At 40.3% G+C, this 23076-nt stretch overlaps 1 protein-coding gene across 1 annotated transcript in view; it reads left to right on the top strand.

Annotated features, from left to right (window-relative positions):
• The window catches only part of SORCS1 (sortilin related VPS10 domain containing receptor 1), a 290995-nt gene that overhangs the window by 142081 nt on the left and 125838 nt on the right, over window positions 1–23076 (top strand). The window contains exon 6 of the mRNA XM_006088177.3: window positions 19471–19535. Within this exon, the coding sequence (XP_006088239.1) occupies window positions 19471–19535 (65 nt within the window). The remainder of the gene's footprint in view (window positions 1–19470; window positions 19536–23076) is intronic.

The raw sequence follows: 23076 nt of genomic DNA, 5'->3' as shown, positions 1-23076 counted from the left end.
ATTCTAGGAACTAAGATAGGAGATGGGATTGAGACCCAGTCAAACTGCATGGTTCAAAGATGAGGGTCCATGATTTAGATGACTCCTAAAAAGGAAAAAATCGATTTGGTTAACATAAAATGGGAGGATAGATTCTCATTGGGGATCTAAGATGGGAGGACTGATTGTCCCCAAGATAAAATTTCATAGTAGGTATTCATATTTGTTAAGTAAATACAATGGTTCAGGCACTTGATAACCCATACTACTTAATTCTCAAAATAAGATTGTGAGGTAGGGAATTTATCCAACATAATACATAATATGTAATACAGTCAAGTTTTGGAACTTGATCTGTCTGGGTTCATGGCTCTTGTTTTCAGTAGCAAAGATCAGCCCCAAATTCAAGACCTATTTCCCACCCACATCCTCCAGTAATACCTGCTAGTATAACAGTTCAGTAGTTAAGGACCTCAAGTGTTGAATTTGACATTGAAGAGGAACATGGTATTGTAGCATCAGCAGTACTCAAATGCTGCGAATAAGCCCTAACGAAAAGCCAAATTTGCTATTAGAACTTGATGAATGTGGTTTGTTGGGATCTAATTCAAGTTTAGGTCAGTGCAACAGAAGACAGTTTCAATTATAACCCACTCAGCAATCTATCATCTATGCAAAAGACAAGGCAATCTTAGGGCTGCTTCGCTTAATTAAAAGTAGGTTCAGACTTACCTTATTGATTATGTTTCTCTGACATATAGGGGGCTGACTGGAAACAGGGGCAGATGTCTGGTGATTACATATTTTCTGTGACTAATTCACACATGGAAAACTAAGAGTTGGCTCAACAATGAACCTCTGTTACTCTAGAACACCAGCCTTGTTCCAGTGATGTCCCTCAGAGGACATATGACAGTGGTATTACATAGCAGAGAGATAACTCCATCCTTAATATGTTTGAACATGTATACACACCCTCATTCTTCCTCATGGCCCAATGCCATTTATGCAAATGGATTCCCATGCCACGTCTTTGGCAACAAGTTACATTTGCTAATTGTTTGTGCGCCAAGCTGTGTGCCAACCTCTTTGCACATATATTTTTAAGCACTCCTCAAATCAATAATGTGAAATAATTTACTGATCAAAACTCATTCTCAAGATGTGATAGAAAAATGCAACCTATTTTTAGGAAAAAATAAACAAACAGGAGATATTGGCTCATGAGTCTGGAAAGTCAGAAGGTCTTATCTAGGCCGTACTAGATGCAGAGGCTCATTATAGTCATCGGGTCTTCATCTCTCCCCACCGCTCAGCTCTACTGTCCGCTGTGTTAGCTTCACTCTCAGCCAGACTCTCACTTCCTGGTGGCCACTGCACCTCACATCTTCCCCGATTCACTCCAATGGAAAAGAAAACACCATTTTCTTGTTGCTCCAGGAAAACTCCTGGGAGTAAAACTTATGGGCCTTGATTAGGTAACATGCTCACATTTAGACCAGGGGGTACAATCAATTCCAATTAACCACATGGATAGAAAGTAAGGAATGGTGAAACCCCAGAAAAGGCTGGGGAACTTTTACAAAAGAAGGGAGAATGTTCATGGGAAGGTATCAACAAGAAGTGTCCATTAGTGGGAAGTGTTGTCATTTTCTTTTTAGGATGAGAAATAATTAAGATAGATATAGAAACAAAATCCCAGAGAGGTCAAATAATTTTGCCTAATGTTATATGTTATTAAGTTATGGTGATGGAATGTATACTAGTCATCATACTAGTGTCTTCCTCATAGACTTGTCAGGATTAAAGTGAGAATTCAGGTTAAATCCTAAACATGTGTAATACATGATGAATAAATATTAACTATTATTTAAAAGTGAAATAGAGAAGAGTTAGGTATTCATGAGTTTCTGAAATGTGGCAGCCTCATTTTTTTATTCAACTTAATAATTTATTTTCAATGAGAATTTCTAATGTGTACAAATCTATTTTTCTTTGTTGCCCCAGAATCAGGAATAATGGATAGAAAATCAGCTTACTGTTCTATTTTATACCTTCTCAATTATTTGACAACTTTTGTTACCCAGTTCATTTAATTTGCATCCATTGAGTAATTTTTAGAGCTAACTCTTGGCCATGAAGATAAAGGGAACTTGCTCTTGAGGGCCTTGTAGCTTGAGGTGGAACTTCCAGGGAGCCCCTACAGAAGTATATGGGAAGGATCTTGTCCCTGCATAGCCGCCCCTCTGTGAGTTTGCAGCCAAGATCTGGGGTCAAGCTGGCCATGGAATTGGGAAGGGAAGAGCAAGGACAAGTTCATAACTACCATTACTTCTGCACTGCCTCTCACCACCTTTAACCAAAATGACCTTCAGAGTCTGCTGCTTCTCTCCTATCTACTAAATCCCACACACATTTCCCTCTGGCCCCTCCCAACCTGCAACCATGCAAAGACTCTGGGGAATATGGTTGTAGGTCAGCCAAGTTGATCCAGCATGGAACATCACAGTCTACCCCTTGAAAACTTGGCACCTGTGCACATCTTTTTCAACTACATATAACTTTCAAATGAAAACAAAAACAAAATTATGCTTGTACCTCGCCTGATAGGATTTTCTCTATACAACTTAAAACGTGACACATCTTCCTCCCAAAATGAGAACAAATTCCAAATGCCATATTATCTATGCTTGGATGACATTTCTCTTCTAACTGAGTCATACTTCTGCCTTCTGTACAAGGGTGGGCAAAGTAGGCTTACAGTTGTGAGTACACAAACCAGAGTTTATTTTTGTCTTATTATTTATTAATTATTGTAATATTTATTTGTATTACTTGTCATTTTCCAAACAAACAATTATAAACATACCTTTGCTTCCCCCCCCCGTATTCTATAACCAAAATACTGAAATGTAAGGTCAACACTACTAACACATCTTTGTTGAAACACAGAAGAAGAGTGGGAAAGATGAAAAGGAAGGGACACACACACACACACACACAAATATATATGCATATTAATCTATAATGTGGTGGGAAGTCTCTAGGGAATGTTTCCTAAGGAAAAGGATTTGTCCTTTGATGGGCCAAAGATAAGAAGAAATTGACCAAAGAGCTAAGATAGGTAAGTTCCTAGAACAGTGGCTGGCACAGACCATATATCATGAACTTTATAAATTTTCATTGAATGAAGGTGCACCCTTTTATTATGTATCTCAAAAATTTTCTGACAAACTTTATCATTTCAATGATTGTAAGATAACTACTGATTTAAAAGATGTTAAAATGAAAAAAGTGAGCATTTTGGAATTGATGGGATAGGTGCACAATAAATAATTGCTGGATGAGTGAAAAATGAAGAATGGATATTGAGAGTCAGGCAACCAAAAATATTTATTTTTCAAATCAAAGGTTGGGTTAGAGAGGATTGTCTTAGTAGATAACTAATAAGATGTGGGGCCGTAAATTCTAGACAGGAGGGTAGAGAAGACCCAGAAGACTGGCTCATTTGACTGGGCAGGAATGAAAGGCAGAGCAGGTTGAGAAAGATCCAAAAAACAACTATCAGATGAGTGAATCCATGTAGATGACCGGCCCTGATGTGTTTGTGCATCAGAATCTCAGGATTCTTACAGAATATAGAAACCATTGCATCAGACCTCCTACGACTTGCAGGACTCCCTTCTACCAAATTCTAGTTAAATGGCTGAAAACAGCCTTCTGGGTGAACTGGAACTTTTCTATCTGTCCATCAGAATTTATATTTCTATAAAGAGAGTAACCGAGGAAATGGACCTGTCCCACTGTTTTTTATGGTTGGCTCTGGCACTTAAAACAGCAACACCTCAAACACAGCAATTCCATCACGTAGAGAAAGCTGTCAGGGTTTTCACAGGCATGGCGAAATGTGCCCTGGGATTGGGGACAGAATCTGCTGCAGCATTTATGAGATTTATGGTAAAGGGATTTACATGAAGGCTGAAGTTTAAGGCAAATAAATCCCAGAGGACAAATATTACCCATAATTGAATTACAAAGCCATTATCATGTGCTGAACAGAGCAACTTTATGACTCTATTGTGACAAGAGGAAACTTGTTAGAATATTTATGTGCCTGGGATCCCTTCTGCATCACCAACCCAGAGAACACACCATTTCTTCCATGTGTCTCACATGAGCAGTTAGCCTTCCTGAGTAACTCACTAGCCAAGAGGTAGAATCCAAAATAGATCTAGCATAGAGCCACATCAGCACAAACCCCACACTTGACCTCACATTCAACAGTTCCTGCACCCACCATATTTATATTGTCAGCCTACATCAGGCTCTTCCCATAATAACCAGGGCAGACCTACAATAAATAAAAACTCTGGATGTCCATATTGTTTTCTACTTCTGAATAAAAAGAGAGTAAGAACATTTCAGCAATGAGCCGTTTTTCCAATCAACATTTTAAAAAAAGAATATAACTTTATTTTTGTGATCGCTGAAGTCTATGAATCATGAACTAATGACAGCCTGAAATGCTACAGTAGTTTATCTGCTTTACATGATGAAATTACATCATCAGTCCGTCACAGTGATCTGATTTAGTAAAAACAGATCACTTGAGTATTTATAGTAGCTTTGCTATAAATAAGTATATTCTTACAAGATTTGGCATAGTTTTTTTCTCCCTTAACTTTTTATTTTGAAATAATTTTAGAATTACAGAAGAATTGCGAAGATAAGACAGTTTCCATATCTCTTCACTCAACTTGCTCTAATATTAACACTTCCTATAATCATGGTGCAATATTCACAACAAGAAAATAGCATTAGCATATTATGCCATCTAAAATGGAAATCTTGCTTGGGTTTCCATATGTTTTCTACTAATGTCCTATTTTCCAATCCAAGATTCAACCCAGAATCCTACATTGCATTTATTTATCATATTTCTGCAATCTCACATATCCTCAAATCTGTGGCAGTTCCTCAGTATTTCTTTACCTTTGATGAACTGAATAATTTTAGAGATCACTAATCAGTTATTTTTTTAAATTACCATTTAGATTCAATTTTATTTTGTATTAGTTTCAGGTGTAGAGCATAGTGGTTAGACAATCATATACTTTACAAAGTGTTCTCCCAGTATTTCCAGTACCACCCAACACCATTCACTGTTGTTATAAAATTATTGACTAGTGAGTTGTTTTGTAGAATGTCCCTCAGATTGGGTTAGGCTAGTATTTTTTCATAATTACAGGGTTGTAGATTGTCAGGAAGTATATCACAGAAATGATGTACACTTCTTATGACATCGCATCAAGAAGTACAAGCATCAATATATCTCATTATTGATGATGTTCACCTTGACCACTTGCCTAAGAGGTATCTGCCAGGTTTCTCCACTGCAGTTACTGTTTTCTTTGTTTCATGCTCTTATTTTTTTGAAGTTCATACTCAAGGGAAGGAGAATTAAGCTCCAAATCCTGGCAGGAGGAGCATCAAAAATTCCACGAACATATGTTAAGATTGCCACAATAATTAGCCCTTTGCACTCCGAACCATTCTGGACATTGGCTACCAGCTACTCGACGCTACTTTGCGGCGGAAACGTGCATTTACAGACCCTCGTATTATTTAGTATAATTTTGGAACCAAGTAACGTATTATAATGATATTGGACTTATATGAATTGGGTGACATCGAGGAATGTATATTTGCAAAAAAAACAATATTTTATTGTATATAATTTTGTACAGTATGATAAGTTTTGTAACACTCCCCAATATGCATTGCAGGCTGATTAGTGCATGTTTGACAGTAATAAGTGGTTTGACGCCTGCCACCAGGTGTTTTCCTGTTAGAACACACAATGCAGTCCCGTTTTCTTTGTCCCACATCGGGAATATGTAGTTTATTGTTTAATCCGACACAAAACCCGCTGACATTTCTTGTATATATCTTAGTAATTTTACGATATTTTGATTTAATTTCTTGTGCCATTTCAAGATAAAACTTCAGGGAAACATGCATGTCTCAAAAAGTTGCGTTGAAATAACTCAATTCCCCGTAATCACTAACAAACTGCAATGTCCCCTGAGAGGGGACATCCGAGTGATATGCTAGAATTCCGATGTCCCCTGAGAGGGGACAGCGGAGTGCAAAGGGTTAGTAAATATTTTGGGAGATACTTTAATGATATGAATTTTACCCACTAATTTTAGTATTTATCAGTCGATTTTGCTTTTAGCAATTATTACTGTGGCGTTCTCATGGACATTTTCTATTTTGATCACTTCTTATATATTGGAACTAGTTGCAGCCCCGGCTGCCTCAGCCCTCACAACCCCGGCTTCATCTGGAAGGTCGACTGGATGGTCATTCTGCTGTTCGGTCTAATTAGCATATTAGCTCTTTATTATATAGGATTCTTCTCTAAGGAATAATTGCCCCCTCTTGGATGCTTACTAATACCATTGTGTAGTTTCTCAACCAATAGGGTGACTGGAAAAGATGGTGAATAAGCCCAATACTGGATTATGTTTTGTTTCTTTTTTGTCTCAAGTATCTCTCTGCCCTTGATTGGAGCTGGTAGCTAGATAATTCCTGGTAGATATTAATGTGTCATTAAGATGTCACCTGTTAAATAAGGGCAAAGCCTCTCTGCCTAATCAAGTTCTTTTGAAAGGAATATTTTAGGGTCTGACCTGGGATGAAGAGCTCAGAAGTAAATGCATTTTCCCAGTGATGCATTCCCTTCATTGGTCTCAGAGGTGGGGATTCCCCCCAGTGGTTCTGCATCCTCCCCTCTTTGTTTAGTTGGGCATCTCACCGCATCTTCTTTACCATAAGGAGGGTGATGTGCAGGTTTTCTCTCTCTCTCTCTCTCTCTCTCTCTCTCTCTCTCTCTCTCACACACACACACACACACACACACACACACACACACACACACTCTTCTCCCTTTCCCTGTCTCTCTGTCCTAGCCAAGGAAAAATGCAAGACTTGCTGCTCCCTCAAAATAAAACAAACCCATTGAGGGGTGCTGACCTCTGTTGTTTCACAGTGATTTTAATTCCCTGAACAAAAAATCCAGATTTCTAATTGACCAATTTTCAAATATATGAAAAATATGGTACAGAAAATGGGTAACTATCCTAAACAAATAAGCATTCTTATAAATGAAAACCTTGAATGATACCATCTCTGTAGACCCACAATATGGACAGGCAGTTTATAAAAGAATAAAGTGGCAATTAAATAAAAATATTTAACCTCACATGTAGAAAATAAAAATTGGAGCAAAAATGGCATGGCTTTTATTAGTCTATCAAATGGATTAAATTTTTGAGAAGGTAATGCTTAGCCTTGGTGAGAACTTGGGAAATGGACAGCTTTATATGCTGTTCCTAGGAGTGTAATTTGTATAAACTTTCCAGGAGACAGTTGGACAATAAATCAGGAGTCTTAAACAAATATCTGTTCTCTTCAAACCAGTGAAATTCCCTTTTTTAATAATTCTTCCAATTGAAAAACTGAGAGTTCAGTGAGACATGCTAATATTTACCTACAACGATAATTAGCACAGTGTCATGTATAGACAATACCAATACCCCATGGTCAGAATGTGACTTAAGTATATTATAGAATATTGTGCAGCTGGAAAAACAGTGCATGTCCATAGTACACTTTGTTGTGTTATGTTATTAGTATGATGCAAAAATTATTTTTTAAAAAAAGAATGCCTACACAGAGAAAAAGTACTAAAGGATCAACAACAAAACATTAAAGGTGGTTATTTCTAGATGGAAGGATTGTGTGAATGTTGTTGTTTTTCTTTTTAAACTTTAGCACACTTTCCATTATGTTTGACATATTGCTTTTAGTATTAGAGTTTTAAAAAACAGTGTGGACCCAGCCAGCGTGGCTCAGTGGTTGAGTGCCAACCTATGAACTAGGTGGTCATAGTTCGGTTCCCAGTCAGGACACATGCCAAGATTGCAGGCTTGATCCCCAGTGGGGGGCATGCAGGAGGCAGCCAATCAATGATTTGCTCTCATCATTGATATTTCTATCTCTCTCTCTCCCTCTCCCTTCCCCTCTGAAATCAAGAAATAAAAAATAAAAATGAAAAGTGTGATTTATATCAATTATGCCAATTATATTAATAAAGCAATCAAGCATATTTCCCAATGAGGTGGACTGGTGGACGACAACCAACAGGAAGGCACTGAGACCACTTGAGAATAGCCACAGAAAATGGAATCTCTTCTCTCCTTCTCCTCCTCCTCTTCCTCCTTCTTCTCCTCCTCCTCCTCTCCCCTTTGTCATCCTCATCATGTCTCCAACCCTTTCATCTACCTGTCTTTTTCTTCTATATTTTCTTCCTCATTTTCTCTTTCACTCTCTCCTCCACCTGCCCTGTCCTCTCTCCTCCCCTGTTTACCCACCTTTATAAACCCCCCTCTTCTCCCACCTCTCCTCTTTCCATCATTCTGATAGGTTTTCAACTCTAACTTTAGGAATTTACACCCATAGTACAATATTAATTTCTTTTAAAAAGGTAAATTAAGCCTGGATGGTGTTGCTCAGTGGTTGAGCATTGACCCCTGAACCAGGAGGTCACAGTTTGATTCCCTGCCAGGGCACATATCTGAGTTTTGGGCTTGATCCCCAGTGTGGGGTGTGCAAGATCAATGATTATCTCTCAGCATTGATGTTTCTATTTCTCTCTCCCTCCACCTTCTTCTCTGAAATCAATAAAAAAATATTTTAAAAAAAGATACATTAAAAGGTGTATTTTTCATCATCACATTGGTTTTCCTGGTTGAGCAGTCAAGAGTTCAAAGGCAAACCGGCATAGCCTTCAGAGTATTTTCACAGGATCTCATCTCAGTGTTTGCCCATTGCAAATCCTTTCAAACCTGGACTCAGAACTCCACAAGTGCTTTGTAAATAAGCAAAGTACCAAGGAGACTAGCTCGTTTTGACAGCCCAGGAGTTTTTGTCTCTGCTGTGAAGATGGATTTAATTCCCTTGTACACCTACTCCAATTCTGTCCTTGCTGCCCTCCAAACTTTACAGACTGGATCACTTTCCCTTCTCCATTGAAGAATTTGTGAGCAATAGCCTCTCAGGGTATTTTTTTAGAGGTACCAATACCCAGGAATAAATCATGTGTTTGTGTTACAGTAGGCTGAAAAAATATAGAGCAGCTATTCAAGGATGGTTAAACCAGGGCCAGGGACCTGGCAGTCCAATATGGAGACTAACACTGTGTGTCTCAGGAGGGTCAGAATCTTAGTCATTTTACAAGTAGTTATAGAGAAGCCAACTTCAAGCTTAGAAGCCCAGATATTTTCAGGTATAAACTAAACTTAATATTCAGCCTGTTTCCAAGCACTAGGACACGGAACTCTCTAATGTTCCTACCTGTGCTACCCTAATTGCCAACACACCTCTTAGTCTGTTCTGGCTGCTATAAGAAAGTACCACAGGCTGGATGGCTTTTTTTAAAATTTAAAATCTATTGTTTATTTATTTGAGAGATAGAGGGAGATAGAGTGATAGAAACATCAATAAAGAGAGAAATCATTGATCCACTGCCTCTTGCACGCCCAACACTGGGGGATCGACCCTGCATCCCAGGCATGGGCCCTGACCAGGAATCAAACTGTGACTTCCTGGTTTATAGGTTGACACTCAGCCACTGAGCCATGCTGGCTGGGCTGGATGGTATTTGAAGGACAGAAATTTATCTGTCACCGTTCTGGAAGCTGGGAGTCTGAGATCGGGGTGCCAGCGCGGTAGGGTTCTGATGAAGGCCTTTTCTGGCTTTCAGTCAGCTGTTCTCTCCTTTTATCCTCTCCTGGTAGAAGGGGTGAGGATCACTCTGGCCTCTCTTATAAGTGCACTAATCCCATGTCAGGGTTTTACCCTCATAACCTAATCACCTCCCAAAGGCCCCCACCTCCTAATACCATTACCCTAGGAGTTAGATTTCAACATCTGAATTTTGGAGAGACACAAACATTCACACCTTGGCAACACATAATCCTTGCAGGAAGTCAACTTAACTGAAGTTGCCCCATTTATTTATCCGTTATTTGTTAGTGTGAGACAAACACATTGATTTCTGAGTCAACATGATTTCCCTGAGATGCAAAGAGGTCAAAAGAAAGGGATTCTTGGCTTTTTTGGTTTTCCCATGAGAAGGATCACTAGAGTGAGTCAGGAACCTGGATTAGTGTTTCCATCCTTGACACTGTGTGAGTGGCATGACCTTGGACAAGGCATTTGCTCTCCTGAGGATTTGGTTTCCTTAATTGTGACATGAGGGGTTAGGGCTGGTTAATCTCTAGCAAACTTTTCACCTCTAAAGGACCCTTAACTCATATTGTTCACCAATACTCTCCACAGATCTTATTATTACATTTTATTGTCATCATTCTGTTTTACAGATGGTACATAGAGCTGTAGACTAGTTAGAAAGCATAGGTTCCAATCTGATTGTATCATTATTAATTGTATGCCCTTGAGCAGATAAATTGCTTTCAGAGATAATGTTGCTTTTCTTTGATCTCACCATTATTTTTTCCCCTGAATTTGTGTCACGTGTGAATTTCCTAGGCACACAATATCCTTATCGAAGCTGTTGACTATTGCTGAACAGGTCATCAACAAGGGCACAGCCTCACAGGGCCTATATTATATCAGTCCCACACTTAAAATATGTACACCAGCCACAGATCAGCACCATATGAAAAACACAATATATTTAAAGCATCCTCATAGCTCATATACATTAACATTTTTTACTATACAACTTTCAAGAGATATTGTCCCCATCTGATATAATTTATATTTATATTTAAGCTATTTATATTATTTATATTTATACACACTATCTTCTCTATTGAAATATAAGCCACATGAGGGGTGGGACCTTGCTCTGTTTTATTCACTGCTAAACCCTCAAGCACCTAGAAAAGTCACTGGCACATTGTCAGCATTCAGTCAATACTATGCACTCATTAACAAATTCCACTGAGGTTTTACTGTCTTCCCGGCTGCTGTTCAGTGTCAAGGCTACCCCAGGCATCTTCAGTCTAGAGCAATTGTCTCCATGGCAAGTTACCTGCAACAACACCCTAGGAGATGTACAAGATGATTCATTGAAATGCGGGAAGAAAATTTTACAATTTCTGATTTATTTGCTTCTGTTTTAGTTTTTATTTTGTGTACATTTTCTAAAGTTAATACGTACATACTCTAGTATATTTCTACAGCTTACAACTAACATCCTATATTGGTCATCTGCTAATTTTTTCCCCTTGCTTGATATGTTCAAACAAAAAAAATTGGAGAGTGTCATTCTTGGAATTCTTTTATGGAATTTAATTTCTCTGGGTCAGATAGTTTCCAACATCCAAATGCTCAGGTTTCCATTAATTTACGCTCATATTTTCTCTACCCTCTATTCTGCATTTCGTTGTCCTTAACAGAAATGGAAAGAAAAGGGTAGTGGGAAGGTTCTCTTCGCTCCTTGTCTCTGTTAATATGGCCCCTCTGGTCCCAAATAAGACCACCATACCTTCTTCCTCTCTGTCTGAATTTAAGATGAACAGGAACACACACCTGGCGTCCTTAGCATTGTCTTTCACTGCCACACTCTTCAACTGCTTAGCTTTCCTAGCAGTCTTGGTAAGATGGTGTCAGGGTTGTAAGTATTCTGAGATTTGAGAAAATTTCAGAACTTCTCTTCACATAAATTTTACTCTTCCATTTTTTCTGTTGTGATTTGCACACATTGATTACATCTCCTCTTGAACTTTGTTTCCCAGGCTGAAGAAATATTCTTGTTTTTATTAACAATGCAGATTTACTAATATTAAGAATAATCCATAACTACATCTTCCTTGTAAAAGGTTTTTAAATTGCTGATGAAGATGATGATCCTTTTGACTATCACCCCCAATTCTAAAGTCCCCCAGAGGTGGCTACCATTAGGAATTTAGAATGTGTATCTCCAGTAACTCTTTTTCCATGGGTATGTTTTTTTGTGTTGTTTTTTTTTGCTTTGGGTTAATCAATAGACAGTATTTAGATAAATTGAGTATTTTCATTTAATAGATTGCAAGAAGTAGTTAGAGATCTATCTCATTAATTTTATGTTCTGGCATGGCACAGTCTCCAAGATAAATTGACTAAAATTAACAAGTTGCTAAAAATACATGGGGTATGATATCACTGAAGTTTAAAAAGATAATAAGAAACCTTATTTAAAAATATTGTGAGTTACTCTTTCCCTCCACCCCAAACTCTTTGATCATTTTAAATGTATTTCTCTGCATCTTATCCACACTATTATTTCCAAACGGGGGGGTGGGGGGGCAGGAGGGTGATCTTGTCATCCTCCCTGGTGTCTCTCTAGATCCCCTCAGCTGTATTCAGGAAAAAAACACACAAAAACCAGACAAACAAGGGGAGGAGCCAAAAAGTTGGGAAATAAGAAGAAAGCAGGAAATGCAGACAAGGGAGAGTGGGGAAGGGAAGGGGAGCATGGACACAGAATGGTTTGTCTTGACCAATTTAGACCTGGTCATTTGATGTCTGGGGAGGCATGTTTCCTGTTTCTAAGCATGGCTCTTCAAACTCTCAACTTTATTTCTATCAAACACTTTGTGCAGAAAATATCTTTAGCTCCCACAATCTTCCTAAGCATTATATATTCCTTCATTCTGGGTCAGACATCCCATTCCTGGTTTCCCTCTCTCCCCTCTCCCCTCTCCCCTTCCTTTCTTTCTTTCTCTCCCTGATGTACTTTGTTGCAGACCTCATATAATTAACAGTGAGGCTTCTGGTTCTAGGAGTAAGGATGACAAAATACAGAATTTGATGAGTTCAAAGTTGTTTGCCATGCTGATTGTCAGTAACCACCATATGCAATAAAAAAATAAGCATCTTTTTACTTGTCTGTCTATAATAACTACCTTTCTTTCTGGGTAACCAGTGTGACAGTATGGAGACCAGATGAAAGAAAGCATGCTTCTTGGGCTTAAGGTCAAGTTTAAAATGACACCTTCAGATTGTGTTGTATTTTTTTTCTAACCCATTTCCCTTAGATGGGCAGAGGTGAGACCTCAGGCTAAGCTGCTTTGCTCAAGAATAAAAGTTGCCGAGTTAGCCTGGACTCTCCTGATGATATCTGTCTTGAGAGCCTAACTGAAGTGGCGAGTGAAGGGGAAACGCTTCACTACAGAAGAGGGAGTCAGGGTGTCCAGTCGCTAATACCTGTGGGCACTTTGTTTCTTCCCTCTGTAGCAGACAGCACCACTTGCCTCAATGGGCTTTCTTTATGGAGAGGCCCGTGGGACCAGGAGTGCTCCATCTACAACAAGACAGAGGAAGACAGGGGTCTCCACCTCCCCCGCTTTGTCCCTCTGCAGATTCCTCCTCACTCCTTCTATGGCATTTACTGCAGATCTCAACCCCAATAAACAGGTGCTGTCCCATCAACATGTTTATTTTTAATGCTTGCTCTGCGGTTATCTCATAGGGCATTTTTGGCTCTGCAGCATTTATTGAGCACTACAGTAAACTGGTATAAACTCGGACAAAATGCCAGGAGAATGATAAGCCAGTGACATTTCTGAATCTCTCTGTAGAAAATGTTGACAAAGGCTGCATTTGGCGATTGTATTTCAGAAAGCTAACATTGCATTGCTGACATCACAGTGGACTGGACCAGGGAGGGGATGTTTTATTTGCATTCTTGACATTGGTAATTCTCAGATTTTATTCATAAATGGCTCCTACCTGTGATGCCAGCTGAAGATACTGTGAGTGTAGATACAGGAGGCTGGCTTTGTCTCGTTTTCATCAATGGAGCTGGATCTGGGATGGCCTGAGGGCCTTCCCCTCACACTTTGCTTTGACAGGTAGGACTACACATAGATAGATGGGGACACGGTTCTTTTCAGTTGTTTATAAACTTGAGCGCTTAACTTTCTTCAATGGCCTTTTGCATCCAATACAAAACCTTAAACGTGGTGCACACAGGGCCCCTGCCTAGCCTTTTATTGTATCTTCTACTACTCTCCTCTGAAAACATTTGAGTCATGCTATTGACTTACTAGTTGATGCCTATCTGGGTCATCCTCTCTCTGACCTAGGACCTTTTTACCTTCTATGCTCTTCCACCCCCTCTATATTGCATCTCCTTTAAGATTCAATCCATTTACTCTAAAGCCTTCCTGTTCCTTCCTTCTCCCCCAGGTCTCTCTCTGCAAGTGAAAGGACAGCAATCCTGTGTCTTCAAGAGCACCTTGGATATTAGAACCCCGTCTCATTGGGTTATTGTCTCTTCCATAGTTCGGAGGCTTCTATGGGCAGAGCATCTGTCGCTCTTGTTCTTATCACGGTGTAGGGCATTGAGATGTTTCACTGAGTGCATAAGTGTTTTTATTCATTCGTGTACATCATCTTTGAGCTGTTGACTCTTTTTTTTTGGTCTATTGATTTATGATGATTAATCATTTCTGCTAATAGGGTACCCGTGATCTCTCAAGAAGCTTTTATTACCAACATTAATTTTAATTTTGAGATGAGTATTAATATTCTCCATCTGTCTCCTGAATAAGAAAGGGAAAGAAGAGAAGAAAGAAATCAGATACATTTCTGAGCCCTTGCTATGTGCCAGGAATCTGCTAAGTGCTTTAAGATGTATATTCTAGGAAAACGTATTTTAGCCTCATTTTATACGTGAAAAAATATCAAAGTACAGAGATGCTAAGTGACTTGCCAAATGTCACAAGCACAGATAAAGTGATAAATGCTGATATGGCTGGTTGTGCACTTCGTCTGTATCCAAAAACATTCAGTAAACATGGATTGGATATCTATACATGGCATGCTTGGTGCCTTCATGGAAATTTGGAAAGGTTTGAGCGTGTCTGTGAATAAGAGGGATAGACAAATGAGTCACCAGTTGAAACCTGGCCTCATGTATGCCGTGCAAATGTACGCCTATGGTTCTGGAAGTGTCAAAAGTGAACCAGCTTAGCTTAAGTGGCACCCCTGCTAGGAAGCCTGTTTTCAACTTCACGTGTCTGCAGCTGAGCCATGACTGTAAGTGTTAACAAGGTAGAAGGAGGTCAGAAGGCTTTCTAGACACAGATGCAAGTACACGCAAAGACCTGCAGACCTTCCTTCTGTGAAATTCAGTTCAAGAAGGGAATTCTCTCAAATAGACCTAAAGGCAATATGAAGATATAAAGATACAGCCTCCCTGTTGTCTTTTCATATCATGAAAGGACCACATTTATTTTTCCTCTCGTATTTATGGAGAGATTCTTTCTGACCAAAGGGAAAGAAGAGAAGGACCTTTCCATAAAGGACCAACCAGATGGATCAGATATATAGGAAATACTGACGCAGTGTAAAAGTGTTACGTATGTATTTATTGAGGAAACTTTTTTTTCTCTATGCTCTGGTAAGCACAGGCAGTTTACTGATAAAAAATGAGCAGCTGCCTTTCTGGATATCAGAGAAATCAGAGAAGCATTTATGTAAAGAGGTCCAGCCAACCATGATGAAGCATGACTGGGACATGTACACAGGGCGGGCTAGAAGCATCCAGCAAAGGTGCCCCACACTCTGTACTTATTACTAGCTAGACATACTTTAAGCCATTCTCTTTTTTATATCCTCACCCAAGGATATTTTTCCATTGATTTTTAGGGAGAGTGGGAAGGGGGGGAGGTGATACAGAGAGAAACATCGATGTGAGAGAGAGACACATCGATTGGTTGCCTCCTGCAGGCACCTGCAACCATGGTATATGCCCTTGACCGGAATTGAAGCCGGGACCCTTCAGTCCACAGGCTGATGCTCTAGCCATTAAACTAAACCGGCTAGGGCTTGAAGCCATTCTTGACATCTCACTCTGAAAATAAGATGAAGAGAACATTTTGGATTAAATTTTATGTTTATGCTGTTTTTCTTTGGTTTATCATCATTTTTAGCATTATTTAGGTAAAATTGGCAAATAGAATTATATTTAAAGTGTATAATGTGTACACTGTGAAAGGGTACTTTGAGTTATTACATCCATCACCTCACATGTTTAACTTTTTTGTGTGTGAGTGTGAATCCATAATTTCTACTCTCTTAGCAAACTACAACTATAAACACAGTATTAGCAACTGTAGTCACCATGTTATTATACATTAGATCCTCAGACCTTATTCATTTTAAAATGCAAAGCCTGCCGAACCGGTTTGGCTCAGTGGATAGAGCGTCGGCCTGCGGACTGAGGAGTCCCAGGTTCGATTCTGGTCAAGGGCATGTACCTTGGTTGCGGGCACATCCCCACTGGGGGGCGTGCAGGAGGCAGCTGATTGATGTTTCTCTCTCATCAATGTTTCTAACTCTGTATCCCTCTCCCTTCCTCTCTGTAAAAAATCAATAAAATGTATTTAAAAAAAATAAATAAATAAAATGCAAAGCTTGTGCCCTTTTACTTACCATCCTCTCCCTATTTCCCCCTTTCCCCAGCCCCTAGCGACCATCTGTCTATCTATCATCATCATCATCAAGTACAATATGTGGTCTTAAAATGTACAGAAAACCACCAAACTGCAGTTCCAACCAACATTTATAAATGGGCTAGAGAATGATACGTTGTTCAGTGTACCCATGAGCTTCTGTAAGGTGCCTGGTCAATGCCAGGACCATTAAAACCAGCACCTCCGCAGACATTTAGCATGGCTCGGTGTCCGCTTTTGAGAATTCACTAGTGCTACACATAAAAGCAGCAATAATTCTTTATAACCTGGAGGTACTCCTAGACTGCAAGAACATGGGTGAGAGCACATTAGCAAATAAAAATAGTTGGAAACTCGGTGGTTTGGGCTTGAAAGTTTTATTTTGTTGTTGCAGTTGTTTTATTACGGATGGACAAGTATTCAAGCAGGGTACAGGAGCCGGTTCGGCCCAGCAGATGCTGGAGAAACAAAGGCCTCTGTGCTGTCCCCGCCTCATTTCCTTAATTAAGAGGGACAGCCCCTTGAAACAGCAGCTGCTGCCCTTCCATACATCAAAAGATCTTAAGAAGCTACTGCTCTTATTGATTTGGTCCCATGGGCACTTGAAAGGATGCAACTGGGCGCAGAGTCATCATTTTGCCTCCCATGGACACTAAGCATAAGCCAAGCAGATAGGTTCGCTTGCTAGTTTCAACATCGTGTTTCGGGGATGCCAGTCTCCTAGGAATAACTGGTGCTACTCATTGCAAGGAAGGAACTCTGAGCACGCAACATGGGAGGTGAACAGTGGGTAACTACCCAGTTGTAATTTGCAAAACCCAGTTAACTATTGGGTTTTCTAGTTTGAGGCCTGTCAGGGAGCTTGTTTGCTTTTTAATGCTGGTGATCATGGCCTTGTCAGAAGAGGTCAGCTCTGGATCCAGTCAATGCTTCAGTATGGAAGTGGAGGGCCACTGTCCCTGGACAAGCAGTCCCAGCAAAACTTAACTGAAATGGGGGTGAAGGTGTCACTGTCTGCCTGTATTCAGATTCCAGTGATGAAATTCACACACGCCTGTGCCCTTGTCTCTTTGGGGTAAATTATAAACCCTTATTAGGGCAGTTCTGCTTTCTGGAAGAAGAAAGCAGGACTTCATGTTTTGAGCATAGACTAAATTTCAAGCCATCTATCAATCAGAAAACTTACTGACAGTGATAATAGGGCCTTCAGGAGACTCATTTTATTTTAAGATGAAGAGAGACTAAGCCACCTAGGTTTCAGAGTCTTCGAGCTGGGAAAAATGGGTTCAAGTAAGAAGAGTTATGGGAATGTCCTTAGGATAATGATTAATTTACTTATTTTGAAGAGCTCACAAACCATTATACAATCTCCCTCCCTCCCTTTCTTCTCTCTTTCTTCCCTTCCTTCCTTTATCCCTTCATTCATTTATTTCTTCCTTCTTTCCTTCAACATTTAACTAGTATAGCTCAAGCCTACCTATAGAAAAAAATCTCCACTAGCTCTCAGTTGGGGCTGGGGGTGGGGTGGGGTATGCAAGTTGGAGAAGGGGCTGCTTTGATCTGGGGGAGGACACAAAAATTATGATAACGAACTCTTACAGGATTTATATCAAAATATTTGTTGGTAGGGGGAGAATGATTTTCCTGGTGTAACTGGGAAATATTCAATGGAGGAAGTGACTTTCAGTTGTGTCTTCAAATTAGAGTCAAAGAAAATTAGGTGAAACTGGAGAAGAGCATTTCAAGTTGAAGACAGAAACTTCCAGAGGCTTACAGAGGGCTGAGAAGCTAGCGGGCACTTTTGGGGGATTGGCAGTCTTTCAGTGTGCCTGGAGATGGGGCAGTGCCCGGAGATGGGGCAGCAGAAGTGAGATGGGACCCATAAGGTAGGGCCCCACTGCGTCCTGACTCTGAGGAGTATTTTTAAAAATCTTTATTGTTGAAAGTATTATATATATATTCCCTTTTTTCTGCCATTGAACCCTTACATCCTGTCCCCTCTCCCCCCAGGCCTCCACCACCTATTGTCTGTGTCCATGGGTAACATTGGTATGTTCTCACATGGATGTGACGGCCGGGCTGCACTAGCTCAGGGCAGACAGGGGTGCAGTTTTGAGGCATGTGACTATTTCCATGTAGAAATGAAACAAATTGAATGGAAGTTCTGCAGATCCTGATGAGAGCAAATTATAGACGGTCCCACATTTAATTCATCTTCCTGTATAAAAGTCTGAGAGAGAGAATATGATCACCCGTATTACTTCTGTAACAAAATAATTGTTTTCGATTTAATATGGCTCGCTGCAAGATTACACTACATAATATGTGTCTCTGAGGCATTTTAAATAGGCCTTTATTTTATTTACACATATAGTTTCGGGCACATACCATAGTGATACATCTGTATTTGTCCCTCACATTGGTCCAACAGTAAAGAGAGTGGTTATTCTTTTGCTATACTGCATTCACATTGGTTGGGTCATGTGTTTTGTTTTGTTTTCATAGTTCATAGGGTAGCAGTAGGTAGTTCTGCCAATTTCAAATGAGAGAATTAATTAGATCACTTTGCTATGCAATCACTGTTCAAGTCAGGCAGCTAAAACCACCTGCCTGGCATTGCCTGATAAGTCTTGAAAGTTTAATACACTGTCAGGGAGATGGTTGCCGGAGACCACGTGCCATGCGTAGGACTTATTGAAAAGCCTGAGCTAATAGCACACAGTATCTCTGCCAGAGTCAAGCCTGGACTCCACTGAAGAAAGGTTTCATGATTGCTTTTATGTGAAGTGGAAATTTTGCTGTCAGACTTTACAAGTAAACAGGGTAGATGTGCCCCAAGGATGGTGGTTTTAGAATCCTGTGGACATCAGTAGTCCGCAGGCTCAGCTGAGCTTCTCTAAGGCACATGTGAAGTTGCTAAGGTTGATGTTCCTTTTCATGTTTCTTCACTTTTTAGGTCTGTGATGGGCTCCAACAAGGAACCAGATCTTGTGCATCTCGAGGCCAGAACTGTGGATGGTCGTAAGTAAATCAAGTTTTCCAAGGTGTTCCCAGTGATACTAGTTTTATCAATCCACCATGAACCACGACGTCTGTGTTCAGGAAAATGGTTGGCAATAATCCAACTCATTTGGACATGAGGACTTTTCCAGCTCTTAGTAATTCAGAATTGTCTCAATCATTTTTGACAACTCTCATTCAATCAGGCTCTTTTGCTTTCCTAGTAATGTGAAAATTCAAAATTCCTTAATTCTACCATGTTTTATTGTTGTGATTGCTGCTGCTTTGTTTTGATTGGTTTTTCCTGTTTCCTTATTTTATTGGATGTCGTTCGAGCAATGCCCCCCGTCTTGTTCGGAGACACACAAAGCGTTTAGAGGGCACAGGGGAGAGAAGAATCATCCTGTGTGTCCCTATGATAAGCAGCAGGAGGGCAAAGTCTGCACCTTAGGTGTTCAGAGCAGCCCTAGCTAGGCCATCCACAGTGAAGGACTCCAGGTGATGTGAAGATCATGGCTTTAGGTACATGACCGGGAGGAAAGTAAGGTGCAAATCTAGAATTTAAATCCTTGTCTGAAAAAATCAAGTCTGCTCACTAAATGTGTGACCTTGAAAAATCTACTTAGACCCTTTACGCCTCAGCTTCTTCACTGTAAATTAAATAAGTTAACAAAAATGTGTCCTATAGTAGCTAACATTTACAGAGCACTTACCCTGGACCAAGAATTATGTTAAACACTTTATCTCCTTTAGCACAAGGAATCCTCACAATTTGTGGGTTGTGGTTCCTGTTTTGCAGATGAGGAAATCAAGTCATAGAAAGTTTAACAAACATATTTAAACAACAGCAATATACCTTTTCTTCTTCTTCTCTGGTCCCGAGGTTCTCCTGAAGGTCTGAGAGTTGACGGGGTACCACTAGGTCTAAGATTGGGCACTAAAGGTGAAAAGGACGAAGGGGAAAGGAACATGCATAGAAGAAAGGGATGAGGAAGGAAAAGACAGGGGGAGAAAGAGGCCCCAAATGTAGAGGAGAGAAAGAGAATGGACTGTCCACAGTTACCACCGAGCAATGAGGCTGTTAGAGGTTGTCCGACACTGAGCAAGAGAATGATAATTTAGTTATGGAGACATTTCCTATCTCAAAAGTATCCCTCACAATTCAAAAGCATCACTGTCACTGGCGCCTGCGCCTGTCTACTTGTCCTCAGCTCTTTGAACACAAAGACAGCAGCGATGCCTGCACTTTACCAGCTGACAACTCAAAAGTCACCGGTCATCCCTGCAGCCCAGACTCTTCAGAAATCGCATGTGCTCTGCACCTCTGCACACACCATGAGGTTCTGCATCTCTAGAGGTTTTGCTTCCCTTTCGGAGAATGAATATATTCTTTGTTAGAATCAATAGGAGGATAGGTCAGGGACCAGGACCTTTCTCCTTTTTAAATTTAGGCAGGGTAGTGGTATATCATGGCATCTGCCCCACCCTGTGCCTGGCACAGAATGAGTGGAGACACCTCCATTGCCCTGCAGCTGATTATTTTATCTTGGATCCCAAGGTTCATTTCTTACTACCCAATAGCCAGAGCAGCCTTTTCCTAAGGTAAAAGCAATCCTGTCATCTGTGTCAAGCTTTGATTGACTTCCTACTGCTCTGGCGATAAAGAGCCAAGTTCTCACCTTGACCTTCAGCTGCAGCATAAGCTGGTGCCTGCCCATTTCCTCAGCCGCATCTCACTCTAACCCTGTCCTCACTCCTTGCCTACAAACCCTTGAATTTGCTTTCAAGTCTTGGACCACCCAGGTTTCTCGGTCTTAGTTTAAGGCCCAGATGCCGCTGTTTCCTCTGCCTGGAATGCCCTCCCCCCTTCCCTGATGAATTCAGTGTAATTAATCGCTATAAGTGTTTCAGATCTCAAGTTAAGCATCCATTTCTATTTTTTTAACTTTTAACTTTGAAATAAATTTAGACTCACATAAAAGTTGTAAAGAATAGTCACGTTCCCCTGTACTTTTCAACCAGCTTCCCCTAAAGATAGCATCCAGTAAATCCAGAGAACTATAACAAAATCCTGGAAAGTATCATTTCCCAGGGGAAGTCTTTCTTGAACTCCCAATCCAAACCAGTTTCTCAATTTGTTTGCTTTCATCCAACTCTAATATTTTTCTTTATTGTGCTCATCTCAGTTTTTTTAAAATATATTCTAATGATCTTTTACAGAGAGGAAGGAGAGGGATAGAGAGTTAGAAACATCGATGAGAGAGAAACATCGATCAGCTGTCTCCTACACACTCCCTACTGGGTATGTGCCCACAACCAAGGTACATGCCCTTGACCGGAATGGAACCTGGGACCCTTGAGTCCGCAGGCCGATGCTCTATCCACTGAGCCAAACCGGTTAGGGCTCATCTCAGTTTTTAATTGCACATTCCATTTCCGTGATGATTGGATCACAGTGTTTTCTCTCCACCAGTAAGTGCTATGGGTGCAGGGGGCATGTACCCCTTTGTTCAATACTCTGTCTCCAGCACATGCTACAGTGTCTACATGTAGATAGAGCTTAATAAATATTTATTCAATGAATGAATGCATAGTTGACCAAGTGTCAGGGTAACCAGCTGGCTACCTAACCTCACTTACAGATCCCACCTATGGACCTTGTTAGAATGTAAATTCTGATGTAGGAGGGGCCCAACAGTCTGCATTCCTAACAAGCTCCCTGGTGAAGCTGATGATGCTGGTGGTGGAACATGCTTAGGGTCAGAAAGTCCCATAATAAAAACTAATGAAAGAGCTTCAGGGTCTGTCTCCCATGACTACACCCTTGTTTAGAAAGCTCTGGGTGGAATCCTAGATTGCTTTCCTTTCTGAACTTTTGGGGACGTGGCTGCTTTCTGGTCTGTGGCATTTAATGCCCATAACCCCATATCCTGAAAACGACAAGGCCATCACTTTCCCTGATCTGCGCTTTTTTCCCCCACCCAACATTATTCCTGTGTTCCCTGCAGGCATGGAGGTTGATAATGTCAAACTGTCATCTCAGGCTCAGCTTGCGCGAGGCATGAAATATATCAGTTCTAATTTTATTTATTTTATTTTACTTTTTTTGCAAAGGCAGCATCTTCAGAAACTATCCAAGAGTGAAAATTCAATAAAGGGATTTAATTTGAAAAGTTATCCCTGTCAAAACAAAGCAGAAAAAAAATTACCTACCAATTGAAGAAAAGGATCTAAGCCTGACCTGACCGAATGTAAAAAATGAGATTTTTCTCGGTATCATGTCCTCCCTCCTCCTCCCTCCCCCCGTCCCTCCCTTCTTCTCTCTCTTTCTTCTTGGTATCTCTTTCTCCAACACAGTAACCCTGGCACCAAATAAAAGAAACAGAGAGGAGGAGGAGGAGGAAGGAAAGAGCTCAGACAGCTCAGTCAGTAGCAAGGTGTTAGCAAATGTAGCTGAGAGTCATTTGCTCCAAGAATTCCAATATCTATATCTTCTTTCCCATTCCCTGATTGAAACCCCTCTTGATTCTCTATTTCTTCATTATTATTTAGTATATAATTT

The sequence above is a fragment of the Myotis lucifugus genome, unplaced genomic scaffold (genome assembly GCF_000147115.1).
Source record: "Myotis lucifugus unplaced genomic scaffold, Myoluc2.0 scaffold_44, whole genome shotgun sequence".
Taxonomy (NCBI): Eukaryota; Metazoa; Chordata; class Mammalia; order Chiroptera; family Vespertilionidae; genus Myotis; species Myotis lucifugus.
This window is presented reverse-complemented; position numbering and strand designations above follow the sequence as displayed.